This window comes from Aquarana catesbeiana, linkage group LG07 (assembly GCF_042186555.1).
Source record: "Aquarana catesbeiana isolate 2022-GZ linkage group LG07, ASM4218655v1, whole genome shotgun sequence".
Lineage (NCBI taxonomy): Eukaryota > Metazoa > Chordata > Amphibia > Anura > Ranidae > Aquarana > Aquarana catesbeiana.
Window position 1 is genome coordinate 275219164 of NC_133330.1, and position 24324 is coordinate 275243487.

Genomic DNA, 24324 nt, shown 5'->3' on the forward strand with positions numbered 1-24324 from the left:
GTATTTGTGGAGCCACAGGAATTCCTTTGGAGAGTTGTCGGTTGATTCTCAAAAAGGATGGTTGATCAGATAAACTCTCTTGAGAGAGATCTTTAACTCATTATGGGGGTCCGTCTGGCAGATTGGATCAGATGACAGTTGGATGTAAACGGACAGGTGGCCCGTTTACATCCGACCACCTATAGAGGAAAGTGGGCTGTGTCTGTGTTTGCTCTGCATCAGCGGAGCAGACACGGACCTGAGAAAGCAGGCGGATCCTCTGGAGGAGTCTGCCAGTGTGAAAGACCCCTTATTCAAATCTTTAAATTGTAGAAGTAGATTCTTGGGGGCCCTGCCATTCAAAGAGGACATAATGCAGGTACACCACCATAAGCGAACTTGCTGTAAAAATAATATTGCTGTGTGCAAAGGTTTTTCATAGATATATCTATCTCTCTCTCTCTCTCTATCTATCTATCTATCTATCTATCTATCTATCTATCTATCTATCTATCTATCTATCTATCTATCTATCTATCTATCTATCTATCTATCTATCTATCTATCTATATATATTCTCTATATCTGGGTTCTATTCATACCCATAGGGGTTCCTTGTAACTGCAGGAAAAAATTGGTTGTCAAAACAAAATGGTTACATTTTAGGACTTTTTTTTTCCATTATTTGTAATGTAAGCTTCTAGTAGGTTAATGCAAAACAGTACTTTCCTATAACCAGTAGCTCTTTATCATGGGGAATAGAGGGTGCTTGGTGCTCTTCTCTAAATGATGCTCTAGGTTCTGGACGGACCCTCTGCATCCTTACAATTCAGGACTGCTGGTCCTGCATTGTACTGTACAAGATGATGATGTCGAGGTGCCTGTGACCAGCAGAATGGCATAGAGAAGTGTCTTTGAGGGACAGGTCATGCAGGTAAGTATGGTTGTTTTTTTGTTTCCCCTGGATCCCACAAGCATTTAACCCTTGCAGTGTGAGGGGGTTATTTTATTTGTCCTGAAGTTCATCTAAAAGTCAAAGGGCTCAGTTAAGAGTTAACTATTGGGGTCTGTTAAAGGGGGTAATTTTAAGATTTGTGGCCAGGTGTCCTGATAAACTGTTATTTGAAAGATTGCGTTTTCCTGTCAAATTGTATGAATTTTGTTAAAGTACTTTTTTTGCATTTCAAATCCTTCTTGAAGGCACTCAATATCGTATTCTTCTTTGTTTAGGGAAGTCCTTTGATATCACCTATGTGCGTCTGAAGTTCCACACAAGCCGACCGGAGAGCTTTACTTTATACAAGAGGACGCGAGAAGACGGCCCTTGGATTCCTTACCAATATTACAGCGGCTCCTGCGAGAACACCTACCAAAAACCCAACCGAGGCTTCATCCGTACTGGGGAGGATGAACAGCAGGCACAATGCACTGACGAATTCAGCGACATTTCACCACTGACTGGAGGCAACGTGGCTTTCTCCACCTTAGAAGGCCGCCCGAGTGCTTACAACTTTGACAACAGCCCTGTATTGCAGGTATGTGACCTGGTTGTATTTCTTTTTAATTTTTTTTCACGGTCAGAGTGCCGATTCATTAAGGGGTCAAATAATACAGTTTGCATGTAAAACAAAAAAAAGTGTCCCAAGAATGAAATGTTTTCATGTTGGCGTTTTAAAATGTTCTAAATGACGATTGGTATGCAATTTGCACGGTGGTTTTCAATCCAGGTAAGTGACCTGGCTGGATATAGCTTTTATTTTACATCATTTGTGTCCTACAGTACAGTCATAGTACAGGCTGTGAAAATACTTAAAGTGGAGGGCCACCCTGAAAAAAAAAAATTTCACCAAAAATCCTAAAAAAATAAAAAAAAAACATTTGAAAAAAAAAAATGTTTAAACTTACCTGAACCCTTGTTGCTAGGCAGTCTTCCTAATCTGCTTGTTCCTATTCGCGGCGTGTTCTGCTCCTAGCTCTGGTGTGTTCCCAGAAAACCACAGGGCCATTCACAGATCGCTGCGCCGCTCGCGCAAGCGCAGTAGGAAACTGGCAGTGAAGTGAATTATTCCACTGCCTGTTTCCCTTACCTAGGATGGCGGTGCTGGGAGCCGAGAGCCGAGGGACGGGTCGGCCTTCGGCGGCTGACATCGCGGGCACCCAGGACCAGGTAAGTCTACTTATTTAAAGTCAGCAGCTACAGTTTTTGTAGTTGCTGATTTAAAAAAAAAATTTTTAGCTGGCCGGAATCCCGCTTTTAAAATGTTTGTTTCGAAACATGTATGGTTTTCTCAACCTGCTGTGGATTTCTTTGACTTCTTTTTACGAGAAGTGTCTTGAAACAGATTTTAGTCCATATCAACTGTGTTCTCTGTTGGACGGTTGTATGAAGTTCTCCTTTCCTGGCTTGTTTTGGATTGCTTACTCCTTGATGAGAAACTGTTGGAGGACATATGCAAGTTTTTCAAGAAATAGCTTGCTGGTACAGGAGAGATCAGAGGGTCGATGGAAAACCCTTAAAATATAACTAAATGCAAAACTTTTTTTTAGATTTGAATAGAGCGGAGAGGGATTAGAACCCCTGTCAGGTTTTATTGCTGTCTGTGCCCCCGTTTGGGAGATTCTCCCCCTCTATTTGTACTGCTTACCATTATCATTGAAAGTGAAAGAAAACCCCAAATCCTGGGTTGTCCCCAGAAAAAGTAATAGAGGAGAAATCTTCCAATGAGGACACAAGTTCTGGTGTCCTGGGTGTCCCTAAGTAATTCCCTTAAATTGCAGGGGTTTCCTCTTACTTCCTGTTTTGCTATGGGACAGGAAGTGAATGTAAATTTTTTGCAGTGGGGCACAGATGGCAAATAAAAAAATCTGACAGGGGTTCTAACCCCCCCCTTGCTCTATCCAAAATAAAAAAAACGTTTTGCCCATAGTTCTACTTTAGTATCACTTTAAACACGCACAGTTTAAGTTTTAATAAAATATCGATTTACAGTCGTCACATGACCCAGCTCTTTCCCAGCCTGTCTGCAGGGAAGCATAAGCAGGAGGAGCTTCTAGTTTTCTGCTGATGGTCACATGTTCAAAAAAACAAAAATAAACAGCCTTTTGAATACAAAGTAAAAATAATATAAACTGTTTTAAGTTGTCATACAAATATATATTTAAGATCAAATCTTTATTATTTTTGGCAATAACATGGTGTGGGTGGATTTCTGTGTCATACACCCTCCAGCCTGTGTCTTAAAATAAGAGGGGGGTGAAGCCTCCATCAATCTACATGTAATGCGCCCCCCCCCCCCCCCCCCCCATTGTGTTAAGCTGGTTAGTGGGCATAGAGGAAGAGGTTGGGAGTGGGCTGACATTTACCACTGTGTATACACTCACATGTGTGACTCTATAGTCACATGAGCTGCTCAGATGTGATATGGAGGAAATGCTCAGCATAGAAACTCACTGAAAGCTGAGCATGTGCAAAACTGCCAGCACTGCTCCACAAAATACCTAGCTGCATTGGGGACATTGGGGGCAGCAGCTCAACCAGTTTTTTTTTTTTTTTGCAGAATACAGAAAACAAATCTACTAGTGAGCGGGTGTGAACAGCATGTAATACACCATTTATTCATAGTTTCTATGATGTGGGTTAAGTGACACTTTGAATCCAGGCTTTTCTTAGAGTGCTGCTTACATTTTATAATGGGCACCTTCAGTTACTTGCATGTCTGGCTTGCTCCTCTGTCGTCCCTTCCTGGAGCCCTGATCTCGGGGGTTCACTTCAACTAGCAACTGGATCCTGTAATCACCAGCTCAGCTCACTTGTTCTTCCTCGCTATGGATCCATTATTATGATGACGGCCTCACTAACCAATGCCTAAATGTAGGTGGTGGTTGCCAGTCACAGATGTTGTTGCATATCAGATTTCCCCAATTGTCAAGACTCCCAAGTTAGAGGTCGGCTTATGGACATGCCTGCTCTACAATGTACATGGCAAGTTTATTGGTTTGCTTCAGTCCCAGTTTTTTTTTTTTTTTTTTTTTTTTTTTAATGGACAAGAGCAATGTACAGTAACCCATAGAAAACCAATTAGTAAATGGAAATCTGGTTGTTTGGGTACTGTTTTTCAGTAATCTTTGCACTTGTACTTTCCTTACTTAAAGTGCTTGTAAAGTCACTCTGCATAATTACTAGCATCCCTCCTACTATATGAGCTATGTTGCACAGTCTTTGTTTTATAAAAATTACACAACCCAATACCTTATTTCAGAGCACTGCTGTTCAGTCACGTGATGTCCAGTCGCTCTCCTTCCCTGATCTGAGAACTACAACGGGGGGGGCAGAGATTCCCCTCTGATGTCAGCTGGGAGGAGAGGAGCGGGACGTCACGTGACTGCACAGCAGCACTCTGCAATAAGGTATTGAGCTGCAGAATTTTTATAAAACAAAGACACTGCGCCACATAGCTTCATATAACAGGAGGGATTCTAGTAGTTAGGCACAGATTAGCAGCAGGGGGGGGGGGGGTCAAATCGGCACTGGCTCAGTAGCTGACAGGCAGGGAGGGAGAGACTGTGGGATGATGGAGACATGTAACCTGACCACAGTACCATGGATCAGCAGCCATGATTACTGTGGGCAGCACACACAGGGAGGCAGGATCAACCAGCATAGAGAGTGACAAATGATCCCGCACAACCACTATGCTGTATACTGTGCTTTTAAAGGAACAGGACAGTGTGTGTGTTTTTTGGGTTATAACCGCTTGAATAAACCTAAATAATTTAAATCTACAGCAATGTTCCACCTTAAAAAGCCTTTAATATATCTACTGCATTGGTTTTTGCATGTCCGCCAGCATAAATATAACTGATGCAATCTCACTGCTGTTTAATCTTTTTTTGTGTGCAGGATTGGGTAACGGCCACAGACATCCGTGTAACTCTGAACAGGCTCAATACGTTTGGAGATGAGGTGTTCAGTGATCCCAAGGTGCTGAAATCCTATTACTATGCCATCTCTGACTTTGCTGTAGGAGGCAGGTAAGCAACAAAGCACATTCTGTGGATGCCAATGCTTGTTCTCGTAGTCTTCTCTTTCAGTCTGTTATTTTGGACCAGGGTCGGGTTGCTCTGTGTGGATTGATGTGGGTGGTCACAATACTTTAGCAGGGCAAGTTGTCTATCAGCATGAACTTCTCTTGTGGAAGCTGACCTCACTTCCTTCATCTGGAACGCCTGCGTTCATTCCATTGCCATTTACAGGCAGCGTGACCTGGCCAACTAGACTGTAGTACACAATATCTTGTCATCAGCAGTAAAGTTATTCTCCTTTTCTCCACACTTATTTGGAGCTTGTCATTTACTCCAAAGTCAATTTGTGCATGTATAGTGTTTTGTGAAAAATATATATATTTGTTAATGGTGTATATTTATTATAATTTTGTTTTAGTTTGCTCTACACCAGGCTGGCCATAGATGGATTGAAATTTGGCTGGTTCAGCAGAGACCTGGGCAAATTCTGATCCTTGTGTGGCTGTCCCTCTTTGACAGAAGTCGATCGTTTCTGTCAAAGGCATATGATGGGAAAACTTTTGTTGATGGATGGCTGCTGGTGCTGATCAGTGTTTTCTGACAGCAGCGAGGTCCGTTCTGAGAATACAATGGCTTGGTAGGGGGATTTCTCCATGTGCCTCGCCCTGACCAGATAAAAAAAAAAAAAAAGAAGGAACCTACCCGTCTTTGGCCTGCTTTACTGCTATGAAAAGCAATAATAGTTTGCTTATGTTGTGGACAGCAGAAGATCAAATCCACACATTCACTTACAAGAGGGATTCAACTCTTCCACTCTATTAGCAGATATGGACTATATGCGTTTAATAACAGCAAGTAAGTTGACAATACTGGGCTTATATACTATTCCTAAACCAAGCCAAAGAAATTCCCGGCTCAGCTTAACTACCAGCCTGCTAACCAACCGAATTGTCCTGTCTAATAATATGCAATAAAAACACGGGTTTAGTCTGCACACATTTGCAAATACATGTGTAAGCTACAGAGCCCTGTCAAAGCTTCCCAGTATCTGTAGTCCTAACTAAAAATTTTGTGAGCCTCCCCAGTGGAAGCACATGCATTATAATGGATAGGCAGAAGGCAGACGAGCCTGGAGGGAGCCCATCCCTCCTTAAAGGCACAGGGGTGCACTGGACACCCAGCAAATAGCACCATGGCAGCAAAGGTGTCCAGTGCATCCCCTCACCAATATTTCAACAGTACAAACAAATGGCCACTGCCCTCACCTATAACTGGCCTTTGCAGCAAGGAGCACAAGGGGTGGGCTCCCTCCAGGCTCGTCTGCCCTCTGCCTATCCATTATAATGCATGTGCTTCCACTTTGAAGACTGTCAAAATTTAGAGTTAAGACTACAGATACTGGGGTGCCTTGACGGGGGGCTCTATAGCTTACGCATGTATTTGCAAATGTGTGCAAAATAAACCTGTGTTTTTTAATGCGTACTGTTAGACAGGATAATTTGGTTGGTTGCAGGCTGGTTGTTAAGTTGAGCCCGGAATTTCTTTGGTTTTGTTTTGAATGCGTTACCCTTCCATGTGCTCCTTGCTGCAAAGGCCAATTATAGGCGAGGGTAGTGGCCATTTGTTTTTTTTATATACTATTGCTGGATATGTTCATATACGTTGTAGGGAGCTTAAGCCGTCCTACAGCCAGTGTTGATCTGATTGATTTTGGGTTCCGAAATTGTACTAGGTTGCACCCCCTTTGTGATTTTCCTATTGGACAATCTGGCTGAACATCATTTCCACCCCTTTTTTTTATCTTCATATTGGACAATGAGGCAGAACATCATGTATGCGCTATAGTAGTAAGGTTTAGGAGGCAGGTCAAAGTTTGACTTTAGTACCTGTAAATTATATTTATATATCGGGTCATCCTGGGCTTTTTGACTGCTGATTCACTGTACAAGGTATTAGAGCACACATGTTAAGACACGCAGTCCTTGCTTGCCATCACTGGTGCACTGATTGACAATGGGGTCATTTTAAGGCTATGCATTGCAAATACAATCAGTAACCCATGTCATCCAATCCAAAATCAACATTCCTTACCTACTGCAGGCGCAGTACTTTGATCCATTGCAGCCATTCAGAAATCCTCTTTCAGTAAACTGATATTTGCTGGAGGGCCATAGCACAGTACAGACCAACGTTGCTTTTCTTTTGATTTGGTTTCAGAATAACTTTTTGATCACCACCCTTGTGGCTATTTTAGAAAGCTAGATTTCACCTGTTGGACCTCCTTTTTGTGCTGAGGCAGGCCTTAAATCTGGACATCCATATGTTCTGGTCTGTAATTGTCCTCTTCATGTGTATTCCCACACATCTATGGGAACATTCATGGGAATGTGTTCTGTAAACACAAGTGAATTGGCTGAAACTGAACATATGGGGTTGATTTACTAAAACTGGAGAGTGCAAAATTTGGTGCAGCTCTTCATAGAAACCAATTGGCTTCCAGGTTTTTTTTGTCAAAGCTTAATTGAAAAAACTGAAGTTAGAAGCTGATTGGCTGCCATGCACAGCTGCACCAGATTTTGCACTCTCCAGGTTTGTAGTAAAGCTCCCCCCATTAACTCTTAGTCCAGTTTCACACATATGCGATGCGGGAACCAGCGCGATTCCAGTGCGGGTTCCCACATCGCATGTCACTTGCAGGCAGTTCACACTGCCCTCTGTGAACTGCTGCGGATGTCAATAGAATGTTAATGACCCCCCAGATAAGTTTTGCAGTCCACAGTGCGAACTGTCAAATGATGCAAGAATCGGATCCCGTGTGATCCGATTCCAGTGCAGACCAAGAAAAGGGTCCTGCACCATTTTGGTGCAAATGCGATTTCAACCATACGGTTTCTATGACTGAATTTGCATTGCGTAAACATCGCATGTGATCTGCACAACAATGCGGTGCGAATCACATGCGATGTCTGTGTTCGCACCAGTGTGAACCCAGCCTTAGTTGGTGTTCACTGTCATTTTATATCGATTAGCTAAAGGAAAAAAAAGAGTATGTATATGTATGAATGTGAGTTAGGGACCTTGGATTGTAAGCTCCTTGAGGACAGGGACTCGTGTGAATGTACAATACATATGTGAAGCTTTGCATAAATTGTTGGCGCCATATAAAATACCTGTAATAAACAACAATAATAAATGTTGCCTAAATACTACTGTCAAAGCACAAATAGAGATAGACCAGCCTGAACACTTTATTATTGCTCTTAGCCTGAGTTTTTCCCACAATTTGGCTGACATAATGTCTTTAGGCCCCTTACACATGGGGCCATCCAGCTGCACTGCAGCCCTCCCTACATTTTAGTATCCCCAGGAGGGACAGGTGCAGCATCCAGTTCTGCTGCAAGCAGTCTGTCAAAGTCTTCTGTGTTCCAGGTCTTTGACCCTGAATGCACAGGGCCCAAATGCCTGTACCACTCAATACAGTATCCAGCCACAGCTAAAGACTTTTACAGGCTGCCTGTAGCGGTTCTGAACGCTGCACTTGTCCCTTCTGAGCACCCTGCAGCTGGATGGCCCCATGTGTCAGGAGCCTTAGATTGCATTTTGATGGCAGGTTCTAGCCAACTATTTGAGGACCAGGGCATTTTGGACAGCCTTCTGCTAGGCTGATACTGTAGAACCGAAAAAAAAAATCCATGGCTTGGTTGTAGTCCTTCACACAAGGTTAGTGTGGTTGACCGTTAAGAAGTTAATGAGGAATTAAAAAAAAAAAAATCCAGCAGCTAAATATCCACAGTGTTTTAATATAAAGCTTCTTCCCCTCAAATCACCCCTTGCATGTGAGCAGCCTTCCTGCATTTGTTCCAGCAGCCAGTTCCAGCAACAGTGTGTATGGTTTCTCAGGATACTCAGCGACAGGAACAGTTTTGTTCTTTGTAAAAACATTGTTGAATAATCCAACATTTGTAGGGTGGAATTCCTCTTGAACTCCTTTGTGTAAAATTAACTTGGACCTTCCATGTTCCCTCTCTCATTTTCAGGTGCAAGTGTAACGGACATGCCAGCGAATGTGTGCACAATGAATTTAGCAAACTGGTTTGTAACTGCAAACACAACACATTTGGTGTCGATTGTGAAAAATGTTTACCCTTCTTTAACGACCGACCCTGGAGGAGGGCAACCTCTGAGAGTGCCAACGAGTGTCTTCGTGAGTGAGCCGTTTCTTAAACTTGTCAATGCCTTTTTGCGTCTGTGTGTCTGGATTATTGGAAACAATATTTTTTTTTTTTTCAAAAGTTTCTTTAATGCTGAGGATTTGTGACACAAGCCAGTCCATGCAGTCACAAGAAACTGTGAATAATTGATGCAGCCATGTGGGCGAAGCCCCACATGGCTGCGCTGATTTCAAATTGTGACACCGGGTGTGGGGAGAGGATCCCCTGCCTGCTGTCCCAGAGAGGGGGATGCATGCTTAACATGTTACAACTTAAATACAGGTGTTGCATGTTCCAAGAGGTAAACTTAGCCTATAAACAGATAGCAAAGTGCCACATTCTTGTAGCTATTAAAATACAGAACTCTACATGGTAATGGCTAGACTGATGAGGATTTATTCTTCTTCACTCTGGCATTTAGAAGGGGGAAATAAGGGTTGTAGAAATGAGCTATAATTTGTCTTGACTAGATCTCTTTTCCATCACCCTATTTTTGATTTTAGGGACTAATAAATTGACTAATTTGAATCTTTCCTTATCTGACCCACACCGCCACAATGTAGCAGACCTAGTCTGCAATTTTGTGAGATGACGCTTGTGACATGGGGTGTATAGTTATTTGTCTATACCAGGGGTCTCCAAACTGCAGCCCGAGGGGGGCCTTTGCTAGCCTTCATACGGCCCTTGGAGCACTATTCCTCCCAATGATATGAGTCACTATTCCTTCCACTAACACCAACATTGGAGCACCATTTCTTCTTCTGATACCATTAATGAGGTACTCATCATTCTCCTGCTGGCCACCAACGCTGAGGCCATGTTTACTCTCCCTGATGCTGGGCCTAAAGTCTGAAGGACAGCAAACTGACCCCTTTGAAAAGTTTGGAGACCCCTGGTCTATTCTAACATAGAGCACTGGAGTAGAAGGCCAGAAAGCACATTTCCACTAATTAAAAATAGCTTTTTTTTTAAAGCATTTCCAGGCAAAAACATTTAAAAAATGTACAGGGTGGCAGAGGACTAGAATAAGAAAAAAAGCTATGACATTTCATTCGGACTTTAAATAGTTGGATCATCTGACTACTGTCTTCTGCCTGCCTCCAGTAACACATGAAGCTGGTTCTTATTTAACTGCAGTTCAGCAGTTGGCCCAACTTGTACACCAGATTGCCAGTTCAGTAGCAGTTATTCCAGTTGGATCTTAGGCTAGATAGATTAGTGTCCTGGGAAAACTTTTCTTGTAGTTTGAATTGTGGGATGCCAGTGTGGGGGAGCATGCCAAGGCTCAGGAAGATGGGGTTGGTAAGAAGAATGTTTGGGTATTTTCCAGGTTTTTAACCATTTCCTACTCTGTTTAAAATGAAGAATAAAAATGGCTTCAGGGATACTTAAAACACATTGGCGAAACTTTACAATGCCAAAGCTGTCTGAAAAAAATGTATCGGAATCTGAAGCAGATGTGCATTGCAGCTGATTCATTTTAACTTTAAAAACTTAAAGGCAAACTAAACCCTCCTGTTCTTTGCAGTCAAGGAAGCTTCCATCTTAGCCTCTGATCTGCAACTGTCAATATACTACACGTGTGATCAGTTATGACACCAGCCATATGATGGCTTAACAGTTTGGTTGAGAGTAAAGGCAGCTGTGACAGATCTCATTCATGCTATACTTTGAATATTTACTGTTTTGGGAAACCGTTAAATTGACGGGTTTAGTTCTGTTTTAACTGAACAAGCTGAATTTAGAAGTTGATTGATTTGCCATGCTTTTCTGTTCCAGATTCTTTTTTGTTATCTACCCTAACAAAAATCAGTTGTGTATTTTATATGTAATATGTACTCTGTTATATTACACCCAATAGTATGATGTCTTTGATTTTTACTGTACTCCTTGATCAGCACAGTAGTGTAGTGGGTAGCACTCTCACCTAGCAGTAAGAAGGGTCGCTGGTTCGAATCCCAACCATGGCACTACCTGCCTGGAGTTTGCATGTTCTCCCTGTGCCTGCGTGGGTTTCCTCCGGGTACTCCGGTTTCCTCCCACACTCCAAAGACATGCTGGTAGGTTAATTGGATCCTGTCTAAATTGTCCCTAGTATGTATAAATGTAAGTTTAGGGACCTTAGATTGTAATCTCCTTGAGGGTGTAGGGACTGATGTGAATGTACAATGTATATGTAAAGCGCTGCGTAAATTGACGGCGCTATATAAGCACCTGAAATAAATAAATAATAAATAAACTATGTAAAATCATTTATGTATTATAAACATCTGTTCTGTTTCTCCTTTCTTTTTTTTTTCTTTAGCCTGTAATTGTAATGGTCGCTCCCAGGAATGTTACTTTGACCCAGAACTGTACCGTTCTACCGGCCATGGTGGCCATTGTAGTAGCTGCTCAGACAATACAGATGGTCCAAACTGCGAGCGTTGCAGAGAGAACTACTATCGTCAGAACGGTGACGAGCCTTGCCTGGCCTGTAACTGCAACCCTGTTGGTATGTGAGAACATCTTTAACATGTACATCATTGATCATAATAAAAAGGAATGTTATGTGGATTTGATGGTTACCAAATGTATTTCTGCGTTGTTTGTATTTAATTTACTGATGCAAAAGATAATCTTCGCTGTTGTCTTTAAACGTTAAATGGTTGAATCTGCATTTTACTGTATTACAGACCAGCTCTAATATACAATCTTGCTTGTAACATTTTTTGCTTTACAGATCAATGCTTCTAGATGTTAATGGAATTGGTGTTTTTATTTCTAAGATGGTATTGCTTATTACTGCGCGAAATATAGAGGATACCATCGCATATTTCCTTTTTTTTAAATCTAGCCACCTGCCTGCCTCAGGCTTTTATAATTTCAAGTTAATTTTCAGTGCTTTGCTTTTCTTCTCAGAAAGCCCATAATGTTCTGTAGTGTCAATGACACACCCTGTACTTAAAATATGGCTTTTTATATATATATATATATATATGTCCTTGTTCTGTAGCTAATGCCAGTATGATCGGTTTCCTTTCCTGAAGGTACCTCCGGCTTCCTGCAGAATGACCAAGCTGTGTCTTTTCCATCCTGCTTTGCTTTCAATTAGCCACTCCTGCCCACAACCAGAGGCCTGCCATGCACTGACCTAAATGGGCAGCCTTGGACCTGCTTTCACATAGAGTAAACATGAAGAGCAGGGAGGCTACAGGCCATGCTGCTTGCTAGCAGCATGGCCTGTCCTGTCCTCCGAAATGGTAACCTATCACATTTGTCATTTTTTCCAGAGACTGAAGGAACAAATACAAATGTATATTCATTAGTGAAAGTGCAGTTATACTTTTAATGCCTGCACATCAAATACAGATAAAGTAAACATGAGTTTATACACTTTTAAATGTTAAAGCCACTAGACATATGCTTTAGAGCAGGGGTGTCCAGCCTGCGGCCCAACACAAAATCGCAAACTTACTTAAAAACAATTTTTTTTATTTTAACTTTGTTAACCCAAATAAATATAAATACAGATCCTGGTCCCTTAAAACAGTTTACACAGCACAGTGCTTGTGCTGTGTAATCTTCCCCCTTCTAAACTGTAAAAAAACCTGCCTGAATCTGCCACTTCCTGTATGCCCTCTGCGCTGACCATGAAAATCAGGGCTGCTGAGCCCTGACCACCGTGGTCAGAGTACGTCCCTGCTGAAGTCAGAGGGAGATCACGGCCCCCCTCCCACAGAGGCCGTCCATCGGTGCTGTAAAGTGGTCACGAGTCATGTGACCGGCCTGAAGACAGCTCAAATTTGGTACTTACAATGCTCGTTTTTTTTAAACAACTTGCATAGTGTGCTATGCCAGGCTCTGAGAGGGGCTGGCATAGTCTTATATAAATGGATTCACAAACACTTAAATTTTGTGTAAAAATGTGTTTACACTTGGTGAACACACATGGCCAAAGAAAAACTTGATTGTGTCTATTTACTGGACTTTTATAAGTTTTATCTTCGCAAAGAAAAATATCCCACTCTTCACAATAACACCTTATTCGTGTTATCAGTTTTCGGCAACACCTATGTTTGTGAGCAACTATTTTCAAGGATAAAGCACATGAAGAGAAAAAGTAGAACCAAAATATCTGATGAGCACCTTGAGAATTCATTGAGAACTGCTACAACATCCATCCAACCAGATATTGATGCATTAGTTTATCAAAAGGTGTCAAATATCGCACTAGTTTTATGTTGCCCTCTAACGTTTATGATAAAAAATATTACTAAAAAATTAAGTTTCATTACGAGGGTACATTATCTGTATCAGTGATCGGTAACTTGTGATCGGCCCCACCTTTTCTGCTCATCAGCTATCCTTATTGTTAGTTTATTTTATGTGCGGCCCAAGACAATTCTTTATCTTCCAATGTGGCCCAGGAAGGTCAAAAGGTTGGACACCCCTGATCTAGAGCAACTTGAAGCTGAAAGTTAAATTCATGAACTGCTTATTATGTTCTCCATGAGACCCTATTCTTATCTTTGACTCCCGAGCTGCATGCCAGTTCTGGGGCACTGAAGTGTAATCCATATAGCTTCTCTGCAAGTAACTGCCTTGAAACTAGTTTCCAGCTCGAGTGATAGAGAATGGCTATATTATATGGGGCTTCTAAAGGCTGTCATACATGGGTTGCATCTCAGCCATTTCCTGCAGAATCATTTTTAAATTCAAGCCATGGACGCCCCTGTCGGCACCATCCAGCTCCACAAAAGTCACAAATATCAATCGTATGTCAAATGAGCCTGGTGGAAAATTGTTTGCCCAAGGCAGGCATGACTAGTCTCCCTTTGATCTTCTTTTTATATAATACATTGCAGACAGCGTAAGCAGAATTCTCATTATTTCAGATTGTAGCCCTTTTTGCATCCTTTGATTCTGTGCTTCAAAATTTCACCTTTGGTCTGACCAATGAACACACTAGTTTGCTTTGGTACCAGGATAAAAATTGGGGTAACAATGGCGCAGACGTGTCACCAGAGTCAATTTTAATACGGAATTCTTATCCATGATTTGGGATGTGGGTAAAAGCTACTTGCACACAGGTGATATAGGCAGAACCATGCCTAGTACACATGGCTCTCTGTAATGAAAGTGAATAGGCCTCCATGATGAAAAGTGCCGGCCACGATCATGTTCACGTAATGGAGAGAGAAGTTGGCTCAGGACACCTTTTTAGCCTTTGGAAGATCAGTTTTGTTGGGTGCATCGTTTGCTAACATCAGGCCTTGTTTGGCTTTCTTGGCAAGCAACTTGGCACTATATTCTTTACGTTACAATACACATCAGTGAACTTTACCACTTCATGATGTTCTCCCACGTCCTTTGTTTGTATAGGTGAGCCCTGCTTTCCGCCTCAATACTCAAGTTTATTTTCACATCCCCAACTATAAAGTCTCCCTCTGGGCCTGTAACAAATAACAGGATTCTGTAAACACTTGGGCTGAGTGGATGCTGTCAGGCTTTACACAGCCACGTAAATAAGCATTCTACTGCCCTGTAAACAAAGGAGACCGCACACTGTGATTATCTGCTGCAATTGGCCAGTGCAGGAAGATCATTCCAAGTTATCAGCAAATTCCTTTCATTTTTCTTTGTTGCCACTGCAAATAGCACCATAGATAACTTTTTTCCTCATCTCTTAATGAATACATTTTACTTCTAAATGACTGCAGATTCAAGAAAATGTACTTTTTTTTTTTTTTTTTTTTTGCATAGGCCAATATATATCTGACATTCTTCCAAAAAATTGATGTCTCCCCTGCAGGTATTTGCAGTTATTTTGGACAGTGGTCAGTTATCGTCATCCTCAATATTAGTTGTGCCTGTGTATGGCTAGAATTTCTTGAAGCAGGCAAAAAATGGTTGATTAGAGATGTGGAGAAATAAGATAACATACCTCTCTGTTACAAACATCGGTTCCTTATTTTTTGAAAGTTTGTTTGGCCAACTGACACGCTAGACAAATAGTTACCACCTTTTCTGAAAAATACCAGCTGTTTAATCTTTTTTTTTTTTATTATTGATAACATTGGCACTATGTCCCAATTCATCCGGTCAAAAGATGATACACCCAGGATCCCCTGTATAAATGGACAGACAGGCTCCTTTTAGTTATCTGCCGAAAAAGAGAGAGGACCATTTATTGAGGAACAAGTTGTTAGGCAACTCTCATTTTTATGGTAAAAACAGGCATGTAGTGAAATCCATTGCCGGTGGGGTCAGTCTGTAGCACCGCGTTTGCTGCCGCTCTGTCTGCCACTCCTAGCTGGTATGTTGGAGGAGATGGGGAGAGGGGGCTGGAGCATTCGTGGAGCGCAGCGTTGGGTGTGATGATGTCACCGGCGCATTTCCAAGCATAGAGAATGGTCTGTCAGGCATGCTCCTTTGTCAAGCTAGTAGATTGACATGAAAATAAAAATGTAAGTTGCCTAACAACTTGTTTCTCAATAAATGTTTTTTAAAATCTACACTTAGAGGCGCCTCTTCTCTCTCTTTCTGCATGTACCCAGGAGGCTTGCTCTAGGTCATTGACATTCCATAAATATTGCTACCCTTATCCTTACCCCTGGATTGACTGTCCTATTGACTATATTATGAATGTAATTATCTACAAGGACTATATACTACTATTCTTCATGATCACACCATTTTGAGCCTCAACCATACCAATATCTTTTGGTTATCTCCCTGCCCTCCCTGAAATTGTCCATTCCCCAAAGCCAAACCCCCCCCAGGCAGCTGGGTATACAGTAGATAAGTAGCTGGCTAATCACTACATCCATTTTTGAATTCTATGCATTAAGGTAAACAATCCCTCTGCATGCAGCTCCCCCCAGTCCCCCTTAAATACGTACCTGAGCCCGATCTCGATCCAGTGATGTGCACGAGCGCAGAGGCTCTCTACCTCCTCATTGGCTTAGATACAACAACGGGAGCCATGGCTCTTGTTGCTGTCACCACCAGTAACGGGGGGTGGTCTAGGCCGAACCCCGTTTTCTATATCTTCAGGATACACAAAGCAGAGCTTGAGAGCAAGCACGCACTAGTGCCCCCATAGCAATTGGCTTGCTATGGGGGCACTGAGCGGAGGGAAGAGCCAGGAGCACCGGTGGGGGACCCGAGAAGAATTGTGGCTTCTCTGTGCAAAACCATTACACAGTCCAGGTAAGTATAACATGTTTATGTTAACTAAATGTTATTTTAACAAAAAAAGACTTTACAATCACTTTAAATTGGCTCCTGTCTATAATTCACAAGCAGATTTGTTGGTCCTTCCTTTGTCTTACATTCAAGGTTGAAACATGCTTTTCAGGCACTCATGCTTTCTCCATTATATTCTGATCTAATGGATTTTGTATTTATTTTTTCCTCAAGTTCTATTTTCATTTTATTTTAATCAAGATAAAGTTCCATGTCAGTTGAACTGTGCTTGGAGTTGCTGGATGAGCAATTTTTTACAGTGTCTAATAATATTCAGCATTTGTTGCCTGATCTTGCCAAATTTGGGACATCTGCAGATGTTTGTAGGCTGACAACCACGTTTTAACCGATAGGCTATTGTTTCTCGAGAAAAAGAGCCAGTGTTGTCTGCTGGGCTCTGACATGCAGACTCGTAGGATACAACTATATATATCTCTGTGCTTCTTTCTGAGAAAAGGATTTTTTACTGCTTAGCCCACTTGGAAGCATCTGACCTATGTCTGCTGTATGTGGGCAGATTTATAAATAGGTGCATACATTTTCTGCTGCTGTCTTGTCATTTAACGTTTTTTCACAACCCTCTTTACTCTGCGCAGGCTCTCTCAGTACCCAGTGTGATAACTATGGTCGGTGTAGCTGTAAGCCTGGGGTGATGGGTGAGAAGTGTGATCGATGCCAACCTGGTTTTCATTCACTCACTGAGGCTGGATGCAGGTATTGAGCTCATATGAAGTAAAGTAGAAATCATTTTGCCCATTTGGCCGGTGCTTTGAAATATAGATCAATTCATGAAGATGTTCTCCTGAATCCTAAGGTTTCTCTTTTTTGTTCAACAGGCCATGTGCTTGTAACCCCGCTGGAAGTACAGACGAATGCAATGTTGAGACTGGACGCTGCGGCTGTAAAGATAATGTAGAGGGCTTCAACTGTGAAAGGTAATTATGCGGCCAAACTGGTGGTATGTTTTTGTGTTGTGCACCTGGTTGTCTATAGTTTGGAGGATGTATAAAATGTACTGGTATCCCAAAGATGCACTGCAGTCTGATTTGAGAAAACTCTTATGCCTCATACACATGTTGAGATTGTCGGAGGAATGATTGTCTGTCTTTGTCTTTTTTTTTTTTTCTTGCATGCTAGGCTCTATATCGAAAACAAATAGGTTACTAAAGTAGGAAAATTCTCGCACAGCAGAATAAAAATTTGGAAGTGTTGTAATGTTTGTATTGTATTTTCAGACAAAAACTGTACTGATTAAATGAAAGTTGTGTGATCTGGTATCCTACGAGAAAAAATTCTGTGTTTGTCCCTTTGGAAAATTTCGGATGAAAGCTGTGTACTAACGATCAGCTTATCGTACGATCTCTTCAAAAGCAGCATTTTTTGTAAGATATTCTGATCGTGTTTACAAGGCTTAAAAGTAGCTCTAAAAAGTTTTTTTTTTTACCTTTTTAAAGTGGTTCTAAAGGCTCAAGAGCTTTTACCTCCATGCATTCCTTGCATGAAGGTAAGAATCATCTCTGTGCAGCAGCCCCCCACTAATACCTGAACCCCATCATGATCCAGCAATGTGCACAAGAGCCTCAGCTCTCTGGGGACTCTCCCTCCTCATTGGTCAATCACAGCCAGTGAGCCAATAAGGAGAGAGAGGGGATGGGCTTGATCTGCAGCTCTGTGTGTAAATGGACACGCAGCGTAGCAGCTCGGGAACAAGCCTGCTTGGGGGGGGGCATTGCAAGCTGCTTGCTCTGGGGGCACTGGGCAGGGGGGAAGGGCCAGGAGCACTGGCAGGGGCCCTGAGAAGAGGAGGATCAGGGCTACTCTATGCAAAACTGTTACACAGAGCAGGTAAGAATGACATGTTTGTTATTTTTTCAAAGAAAAAAAAATTGCCTTTGATATCTCTTTATTACAGGGAATGCATGAAGGTACATAACCCTCTACTAACTGTTCCTTCTATTCCCCTCATCCCTAAACATTTACCTGAGTCCTGTAAGCGAGCCAACACTGGAGGTAGCTTTTCTCCCTTCTCTTTCTGGTCTCACAGAAGACACACAGAGGAGTGGGAGCCATAGGCTTTTGCTGTTGTCAGTCACATCCTGTGAGGAGGAAGCAGAGGGCGTGGCCAAGCCACGGTGTGTTTGTGTCTGAGTACACACAGCCCTGATGAGGCAAGCACCCACACGTGTGCCCCCATGGGAACACCCACAGGAAGAAGGAGCATAGAGAGCAGGCAGGGGACTCTTAAAAAGGAGTCAAGGGACTGCTCTGTTCACTATATTCAATAAATAAGAAAAATAGACCGCAACATTCGTTTAACATGAAGTTCCACCCAAAAGTGGAAGCTCTGCTTATCTGATTCCCCAACGCTCCCCCGGTGCCACATGTGACCCCCTTCGAGGGGAGGGGGAAGCAGTTACCTGTTTTTGACAGGTACCCATCTCCACTTACGAGAGATTACGCAGAAGTTTGGCCCCCTTCTTCCTCCGCCGCTGCGCCATTCAGAAAGCACCGCACATGTGCAATAGGGAACCGGTTTCCCTTACTACGAATGGCGGCAGCACCTGAGAGCTGATGGAGTTATCGGCTGGGGTGCCAACATCGCTGGATTCCAGGACCGATATTAAAAGTCAGCAGCTACAGTATGTGATGCTGCTGACTTTTAATTTTTAGCTGGCTCCGCTTTAAGCTGGCTTTTTTTTTTTTTTGTTCAGCCAGCGGGCTGAAGCACTTAAAGTGGAAGTAAACCCTCCTATCATTTTCAGCCAAGGAAGCCGCCATCTTGGCCTCTGTTTAATCTACAACTGCCATGATGCTGCACATGTGATCCGTTTATGACACCGGCCATTGGATGGTTTGACAGTTTGGTTGAGCGCACAACCAATGGGAGTGTTACTTTTCCGGCATGTGCCGGAAAGGTAACTGTTTTTTGGATGGGTTTACTTCCTCTTTAAGTGTGAATGCTGTGGGGGATCAGCCGCAAAGATGAGGGAGCCTGTCAGAGCAAGGAATATGGTAAGTATTGCACCTTTTTTTTCACCCTCTACATTTAATGAGCATTTAAGCCCTAGTTGCAAGAGTTCTTTTTTTTTTTTTTTACTTGTACCCAAAGTCGGGCTGCACAGTAAGGAAGTGCATTGTGTTGATATCTATTTTATTTTATCTTAGGTGTAAGCCAGGATTCTTCCACATGGATCCAGCAAATCCTCGAGGCTGTACGCCATGTTTCTGCTATGGCCACTCTTCTGTCTGCAGCAGCGCGGAAGGCTTTACAGTCACCACTATCACTTCAACATTTGAGATCGGTAATTATCTTCTACAGCTGCAAATTCTGTCACCTTCTAAAAAAAGCAGAACAGTTAATAAAGACCACCTGATTCCACCAGCTACTGTTTCACAGTAACCACATCCTCTGTGCTTCTAGCTTTAGATGATTTTGTACTTACACACTCGGCTTTGTACTCTTACACCGCAGCTTTTCCCAGACTTTGCCCACTCAAATTGCTCCTTAGATGTACTACATCTGATAGATACTATCTTAGCCTGAATCTTGTGCACTCTTATTGTTATGTCTGGATGTGGGATGCTGTTCTAAACAAGATAACACTTTGCTACTGTTTTGAGTGTATCAAATTATTGAATCACAAACAGAACACAAAATCTCGTTTTTCTTTTTTTTCCCCCTGATTCTGCGGAGCTGACACCCGTCTGCTGCGACTCTGACTTCCTGTAAAGTCACAAAGCAGACACAATAAAATGCTCATAAAGCCAGATGAATAGAAGTAGTAACTGCTGCTCTCAGGAATGAGACTGCCACACACACACAAACATATAGCTGTTTTTGCGAATACTTTGAACCATCAAAGTCCATTCCATTATTTTCAAAGTGCTTCTTTTCCATTCTTGCTAAATGTCATATCCTACAAGTCTAGGAAAATACTTTGATCCAATGCGTTAGTATGTGTGTGTGTGTGTGTGTGTGTGTGTGTGTTTTTTTGTAATAATCCTGATGACCCTGTTTTTGTTTTTAGTCCTTAAAACGGGTCTTTGCTGCTTCTGTGCACTACAAACCAAAAACGCTATTTAAAGTGTTACTAAACCCACAACAGTAAAATAAGTCTGTATATGCAGTAAAGCATGCTTGTTATACTCACTGTGGAACCTAAAGGGTTAACCCTCTGCATTGTGTAAAAAAGACTGTTTGATTCTGTATGCACAGATCATCCCCTTCTTGCATTGCCCCCAAAACATTTCCGTATAAGACAGTGGAGTCAGTCTGCACATGCTCAGTTTGGTGTGTATCGCTAGAGAGTTTTGTTTGTTTCTTGGTAGAGTGCATGTGATCAGCACAGGGCCAGTCAGCACTGTCCAGACAGAGGGTCAGGGTTCTTGCATCCTTATAGGACATTCATGGGAGAATGAAGACTCCTCCTGCAAGCTTTAACCAGACACAGATAGAAGTCACAAGACTGCTGTATACTGCTGATGAGAAAATGTATTTAGCGTTTTATATTTACTAAAATGATTGGAATTCCGTGTACTGTGGGAGAATAGATATACTGAATGCAGGGTCCTGGGTTTACACTTACACTTTAATTCATGTTTAATATTTAAAGCAACAACACCCCCTACCCGAGAACCCCACCACCACCACCACCACCACCCCTAGCATTTCTGGCCATCTTTAGTAAGGGAAATTCATGTACCATTTACTCCCTGAAATTAATCTGCCCTTAGCTCAAACATGCATGAAGGAGATTGTGCTTAGCTGAGAAAACCCCTCCTCCTCTCCTCACCTCCTGAAAACTCCTGGGATGTATGACATCATTTGCCTGGGCAAGAAACGAGTAACTGAAGAAATGTAAAAAAAAAAAAAATTCAGAGCAAATATGATATACTTTCCTATCTATTTACTAATGCTTTCTGCATAAGGATTAAAAATGTTAATTGGGAGAATGAAGTTCCACTTTAAGGACCACTTGTATTGATCCTGCCATGTAGTGATACCAATGAATTACAGAATTCATATTGTAAAGTCTCTGGTAAGGGATTATTCCACATTCATTCCTTGTTTTAAGTGGTGAAAACGGCTATGAATAAAAGTTGGTTTTGCACAGATTTTCATTGCTCAGGTTCAGCTCAGATTTTTACAAGGCACTATCCTGTACACTGATGTATTTATGTTCTGCTGTGTGTTTCAGACACAGACGGCTGGGTGGCACAACAAAGGGACGGTGCTGAGTTTCCTCTCACCTGGGTTTCTGAATCCAGTTCGCTGTCTGTCACCTCGGAGAGCTACTTCCCCATCTACTTCATTGCTCCTTGTAAGTAAAGATCAATCACTTGTTTATATGTGCAATGTGAATTATTTTAGATTAGTATATTGGGTAGATTGTAAACATGCCTGTAAAGCTGACCATAGATGGATCGAAATTCGTCCAGTTCAGCAGGAACCGGATGGATTTCGATCCATTTATAGGCAGGCTGGTTGTATTAATATTGATCCATCGATTGACTTCAGTACAACCAGCCTGTCTGATCTTTTTTTCATGCGATCACTGCGGGCAGCTATAGCAGCAAGCATTGATCGTTGTATTCTGGTGGCCGGGAAACTTCTTGTTGTTAGTAAACGATAGCTACACGGGAGGGATTCCCCCCATCAATACTGACTGTGTTTATGGGGGAATTGAACAATTTTCATCCCTTCAACCTGTGAAAGAAGGAAAGGAAATTGGTTAGCGCAGATTACTTGTATTACAAGGAAATTGTATTGCCAGCCTAAGACTTTATTTCCTTTATTATTGGTAGGTTGAAACATGCAGATAAGCATTCAGCACTTTAAAGAAATAATTATAAATGGATATAACCTAAATGTGGTACAAGCCAGTCTTGATTTTCCAGTGCGCACAGAGCTTGGATTCAAATTGCAGGCCTTCTGCTTGGAATATGGCGTCCCTGAGAGTGCCCTTAAAATGACTGCACTAGGCGTTTTATCTTTTGGTTTACATCGAAGGGCTCATTCAGACGAGAGGTTAAGCCCATTCTCCGCTTAGAGCCACTAGCAGGCCATCCACCTCAGATCTGCATTCAGGCAGCCCTTCAAAGTGGATGCACACGCAGAGCCAGCACAGACACAATCGCATGGTCAGACAGATAATCACACAAATTACCTGTGTGACCTCATCAGCTATATTTTGCTGGATCGTGGACAAGTGAGCATAAAGCTGGCCATAGACAGTAATTTTTTTCCTGCAACCAGGCGTTGCAGGAAAGAAAAACGCTCAATTTTTTCCCCATCAACACAGTCTGTGTTGATGGGGGAATCCATCCCCTGGAGCCATTGTGGTCTCCCAGAGGAGGGAGCCGTCTCCCGCTGAAAGAACATAGTGATTACTGCTTGCAGCTGGCCGAGACTCGAACCGTCTGTGGCCGGCTTAAGAATGGAACAGGGGGCTGGGGGCAGGGCATTAAACATTAGCTGCAGTTACCCTTTAAGCTGTGTTCACACTTATGCGAATTGGTTGTGGGTTTCCCCGCATCCAATTTGCATGACAGGAGAGTGTGACGGTTCTCAATGGAGCCAGTTCACGCATCTCCAGAGCAGATTGCAAAGGAGTCCTGTGCATCTTTGGCTCCATTTCAGGTCCAAATTCATACAAATATTCGGGCCTGATTTATCCCTGAAACAAAGAATACGGATGCACCGGACCCCTGCCGCATCCATGTTAAGTGTGAACCCAGCCTTAAAGGAGAAGTCCAGCCTAAGCTTGTGTGGCTGGGCTTCTCCTATGGGTCACAAAAGTGCAATTCGTTTTGCACTCCTGTGACCCATTTTCAGCAGAGAGCAGACCGCCAGGTGCCTGGACTGATGCCCGTCTCAGCCTCTCAGCTAGCCGCTAAGAGCCTTAGACAGCCGCTCCCCGCCCCTCCACAGCTCAGCGTGGGGGGGGCTTGGTGGCAGAGCAGATAGCTGCTGACTGTCAGCAGCCCTCTGCAAGGGGAGCTGTGAGAATGGCGATGTTCGATCGCCCAGTTCTCAGTGCAGAGGTGGCGGGGGACAGATGCAGCTTTGGACTGATGCACAGCGCTTGTGCTATGTAATATGCCCCCCTCTAAACTGTAGAAAAAAAACCCTAAACCTAACACTTCCTGTATGCCCTCTCTAAAAAGACCAAGATAACCAGGGCTGCTCCGCCCTGATCACCGTGGTCAAAGTGCCTCCCTCCGTGATGGGCTCTCTGCTCTCCCCTCTCTTTCCTCTCCTTCCTCCCTGTCAATGCCCTCTCTGTCTGTCTCCGGCCCGGCCCACCCCTCCGCCACTATTATTGTATTACTAAAATCTTAAATAAGTCTATGCCATCCCCTCTATTAGAGGCTGGCATAGCACACTGTAAGCTGTATTTTAAAACGAGCGCTGTAAATACTGAATTTCAGCTGTCTTCAGGCCGGTCACGTGACTCGCGGCCGCTTTCCAGCTCCGGTGGATGGCTTCTGCGGAGGAGACGAGCGGCCACGTGTTCTCCCTCTGACATCAGAAGGAGATCAGGGCCCTCCCGCAGAAGACATCCATTGTAGCTGGAAAGCGGCCGCGAGTCACGTGACCGGCCTACAGACAGCTGAAGTTCAGTATTTACAGCGCTCATTTTAAAATACAACTTAGTGTGTTATGCCAGCCTCTAATAGAGGGGCTGGCATAGACTTATTTTATTGCCTTAACAAACACTAAGTGTATGAAGGATCAATATGTACACAAAGCCAGAAAATAGCAACAGCCATTTCAGAAATATTCAGCTGCATAGTTTGTAAGAAAGGGGGAGCCTTTGTTAACTGGAAAACAGCCTTGGGGCCTTGAAAGTGCAAACCAGTGGAAGGTTGCATGCTACCT

The 24324-nt window shown here is 42.8% G+C and overlaps 1 protein-coding gene across 1 annotated transcript in view; it reads left to right on the plus strand.

Annotated features, from left to right (window-relative positions):
- The window catches only part of LAMC1 (laminin subunit gamma 1), a gene marked incomplete in the record, with an annotated part of 179453 nt that overhangs the window by 113734 nt on the left and 41395 nt on the right, over nucleotides 1–24324 (plus strand). The window contains 8 exon segments of the mRNA XM_073593363.1: nucleotides 1210–1514; nucleotides 4880–5010; nucleotides 9039–9205; nucleotides 11518–11706; nucleotides 17039–17156; nucleotides 17279–17377; nucleotides 19608–19744; nucleotides 21641–21763. Coding sequence (XP_073449464.1) covers nucleotides 1210–1514; nucleotides 4880–5010; nucleotides 9039–9205; nucleotides 11518–11706; nucleotides 17039–17156; nucleotides 17279–17377; nucleotides 19608–19744; nucleotides 21641–21763 — 1269 coding nt within the window.